General features: G+C 56.4%; 1 protein-coding gene across 1 annotated transcript in view; it reads left to right on the forward strand.

Moving 5' to 3' along the window:
• DLX4 (distal-less homeobox 4) overlaps positions 1-2,684 on the forward strand; it is a 5,940-nt gene extending 3,256 nt beyond the window's left edge. Inside the window, exons 2-3 of the mRNA XM_005868167.2 lie at positions 940-1,136; positions 1,517-2,684. Coding sequence (XP_005868229.1) covers positions 940-1,136; positions 1,517-1,759 — 440 coding nt within the window. The 3' untranslated portion in view covers positions 1,760-2,684. The remainder of the gene's footprint in view (positions 1-939; positions 1,137-1,516) is intronic.
• Positions 2,685-4,239: the final 1,555 nt, after the last annotated feature.

The following is a 4,239-nucleotide window of genomic DNA, read 5'->3' on the forward strand; positions in this document are numbered from 1 at the left end:
CCAGCCAGCCCGCCGCGGGGAGGGAACGGTGGTCGGTCTTCCCGCAGAGTGTGCCCGAGGCGCCGGGAGGCATGCCCACCCTGGGGGCCTGTCCCACTCTGATGCTGGAAGGGGTGCGGATCCCGGCCTTCCAGGCCAGCGCGGCCGACCCACCCTTCCTCTAGCAGCGGAGAGGTTGCCACGCAGACGCCGGCAAGTTCCTCTAACCAGCGGTTCTCAACCTGTGGGTTGCGACCCCTTTGGGGGTCGAACGACCCTTTCACAGGGGTCGCCTAAGACCATCGGAAAACACATAAATAATTACATATTGTTTTGTGATTAATCACTATGCTTTAATTATGTTCAACTTGTAACAATGAAAATACATCCTGCATAGCAGATATTTAATTATGATCCATAACAGTAGCAACATTACAGTTATGAAGTAGCAACGAAAATAATTTTATGGTTGGGGGTCGCCACAACATGAGGAACTGTATTAAAGGGTCGCGGCATTAGGAAGGTTGAGAACCACTGCCTAGCATCGCCCAGGAGTTCCTCTCGCCTGGAATGCCCTTCCCCCGTCCTCTCCGGGCCTCAGCCCAGCCCTCCACCCAGCCTTTCAGCCCTACTCCGCCCGCCACACCCCAAGCTGGCGCCACCGCAACCGGCTGAACTTTGACCTCTCGCCGCGGGCACCGCCCCTAGCCTCCCTCGGCCCCAGGCGCTTTCTCCCTAGGTCACCGGGCCCATGAGAGTGTGGGTTCCCTGAGGGCAAGAGCTGCGACTGGTCCCACCCGGAGCTCAGTGGACGTGAGGTTTGAAAGGAGCGTGGAGCGGAGGGTAGAGAAGAGCTTTTTGCAAATCCGAGGCCAGCATGCCAACGAGATGCAAATGAGCCTATAAAACTGCGCGTCCGACCCTCTTTCGTCTCACCCTCTGTCCTGTGCTGTCCCCCAGATTCTGAGAGGCCGCCGCTATCCCCGGAGCCCTCCGAGCGGCTCCCGCGGGCCCCGACCAAAAGACTGCGCAAGCCGAGGACCATCTACTCGAGCCTGCAGCTGCAGCATCTAAACCAGCGTTTCCAGCACACGCAGTACCTGGCGCTGCCCGAGAGGGCACAGCTGGCTGCACAGCTCGGCCTCACCCAGACCCAGGTGGGGCCGGTCCCATCCTTCCTGCATGCTAACCATTCCTCCGTGTGTTCTCTGGGAACTCACCCCCCAGGGTGGGAATGACAGATGAGTCCCTTAGCCCTGCGGTCACAAGTTCTCCAGGGTGTGTTCAGAGCTGGCCCTCAGTAATCTGGGGGAATGTATTACAAGGTGTTGGGGGAGGGGGAGCCTTAGGTAGAGGAGGGTACCCAGACTGGGAGAGCTCCCGGGCGTCCAGGGCTATGGAGGGTTGGAGCCAGTGTTCCCAATGTCTGCTCTTCTCCCAGGACTGCTCCCTACTGCTGGGTCCCTGTACTTGGGTCACATCCTTCCACACCTATACTCTGCCTGATCTTTCATTCTTTCCCCTTTTCTCCCTGAAGGTAAAGATCTGGTTTCAGAACAAACGTTCCAAATACAAGAAGCTCCTGAAGCAGAACTCTGGGGGGCAGGAAGGGGACTTGCTTGGGAGGCCCCCCTCCCTGTCTCCCTGCTCCCCACCCCTGCCACCCCTCTGGGATCTCCCCAAGGCAGGGGCCCTGCCTGCTGGGAGCTATGGCAACAGCTTTGGAGCCTGGTACCAGCATCACTCCCCAGATGTTCTGGCTCCACCTCAGATGATGTGAGCCTGGGCAGAGGTGGGTCGGGCCTCCTACACAGCCCAGGACCCAGCCCACCAGCACCTCTTCTGGGCTGGGAGAAAACCTGCTCCAGATGGATTTTCTCAGGATGACGAGGAACTAGAGGAGAAAAAGGATGGGATGGAGTCCTGTCCCCCTTTGCCCCATAACCCAAAGAGCCTAAGAAAGAACTTCGGTCTCAGCTCCTGCTCCTCACCACCACCACTTTCCCTTTAGCTGATCAGAGGCTCTGGAGAGAGTCATTGGCTAGAGTTCAGACTGCTCCCAGGACCCCTTGTCTTGCCACCTCCTCCTTGAAGGACCACAGTCCCACCGCAGTCTGGAGTCAAAACCAGCAAGAAACAGTGATTTTAATTTGTGTGCCTTGGACCTTGCCCAACCCTTTTGAGAGCAAGAGCGGGCGTGAGGTGGGCACCCAGCCTTCAAGTTGACCACCATCAGGTCCCACCTCCCAGTGTTTCCTGGAGGTCAGCCCATCACCCCATAACTGATATACCTTCTCCCCTTCATGTGAGGGAGAGGAATGCTGAAAATGTGGAGTTCGTAGGCCTCTGGGTAATTTATGTTCTCTTCCTTAAAAAAGCCCTCTTTCCCCCCCTGTTTACAATTTTGAGTAGATAATGGATTCAATGATCCTTATAATCCAATGAGTATTTATTGAGCCCTGCCTCATACCTAACAACCCCACATGCACATACTCTTGGGAACACAGTAGGGCAACCCTTTGGGCAGAATGGGGACAAATAGGCTCCCTGGAAGAGTGTACGTAGAGACACCCCAAATAGGTGGCGTGGGCCCAACAGTTCCGCTCCTCACAGCTGTCTCTGTCTAAAGGAAATACATTGATAACCAATCTGGCTAGCATCCCCATGCTCTTGCCATCACCCCTCCTACTGTGACTTCCCGAAATTAAAGTTTGTACGAAAAGCTGGGCCCTGGCTCTGAGGTGTGTTTGTTTCCTGACTTCTGGGGCTGGCTGCTCATCTCCCTTCTCTCCCATCTGGCTCTTCCAGCCCCAAACTAGAGGCACTGGAGCCTGGTTTTGCCTCTACCGCTAGCTCTGTGGCTCTAGTTCTAGAATGTTCTAATAACGTCTGTATTTTCATGATGCTCCAGTGTGAAACCAGAAGATGCTAATGCTAATGCTGGGAACGACCTAAGTCTGAATGTTCCTCACCAGCAGAGTCTCTTGGCCCAGTTCTGGAAGGAGCCAGACACCACACAGCCCTGTGTGAAACCAGAAGATGCTAATGCTGGGAATGACCCAAGTCTGAATGGTCCTCACCAGCAGAGTCTCTCCTGGCCCAGTTCTGGAAGGAGCCAGACACCACACAGCCCCCTGCGCCCCACCTTCGGCCCCGAGAGACCCTGCTCACCTTGGAAGAGGACGTGCCCACCAAGTGGATCCAGTCCATCCCTGAGAGAAGAGGGTGGCAAGGCTCCTTGAGGGTGGCAAGGCTCCAGCCCACCTAGAGGAAGGCGTAGGAGGAGGTGGAGGAGAAGAAAACCCCAGAAGGAACTGGACTTCTCCATCCAATAAACATCCCAGATGCCAAGGTGATTGAGGCAGACCCTGTGGGCTAACGGATACCAAGGTGACCCAGAGACTCTGCAGGCTCACAGGGGAGCCAGACAAACGGCCAGCCACTTGTGTGGTGCCAGGCTCATGGGTAAACAGAAGTGTGGGCATAGTCCAGGGGCCCCAACTAGGCCTGGACCCATTGGTAGACTCATAGCCACCCTACCCCACCATACATACAGCACCCAGTGGCAGGGGGGCCAGGGTAGCCAATAATTCAGGGAATTCAGCCCAGCTTGACTGGAGGGGTGGGGGAGGGGCCTCCAAGTCCAGGAAAAAAGCTCCCAAATCTAGCTTTCCTCTTACTGCCTAAACCTGTTCCCAGGCACACAGGGCCCGCCCTATCTGGAAAGACCACTCAGGTACTTTGAGTCAACCCCACCGGCCAGAGAAAGGCCCAAATTAGACTTGTGTGTAGAGTAGGGGGGTGTGCCATTCAGTGGAAGTCCCCCGCCTTGGGAGAAGGTCTGCAGTCAGTCCCCCTAGGCCCTGTTCTGGGTCAGTGAGCACCCCCACTTCCCAAAACACACATGGAGGTTTCTCCTGGGGATGGCAAATGGCACGGGGCAGGCCAAAGCCAAGATCCAGGAGCAGTGAAGAATGAGGGTGTCAAGAGGAGAAACCTCCTCTTCCTCAGCACCAATGCCTTCCCCCCACCCCTGGCTCCCCTCTTTCCATGGCTCTCAGGGGACCCTGCCCCAGATCCCTCCTCTGGGTCTCCTCTGAGGCCACAGGCCCTCCGGGCTGCTGTTCCCTCCCACTGCAGGTAGCACACTCCTCCTCTTTCCACAGACCCACGATAAGATCTACCGCCCCATCTCGGAAAGCCTCCAAAGGCGAGATTAATTGGACAGCCAAACACGAGTCGCATCGTTAAAACAACAGC

Source organism: Myotis brandtii, unplaced genomic scaffold, assembly GCF_000412655.1.
Source record: "Myotis brandtii unplaced genomic scaffold, ASM41265v1 scaffold265, whole genome shotgun sequence".
Classification (NCBI taxonomy): domain Eukaryota; kingdom Metazoa; phylum Chordata; class Mammalia; order Chiroptera; family Vespertilionidae; genus Myotis; species Myotis brandtii.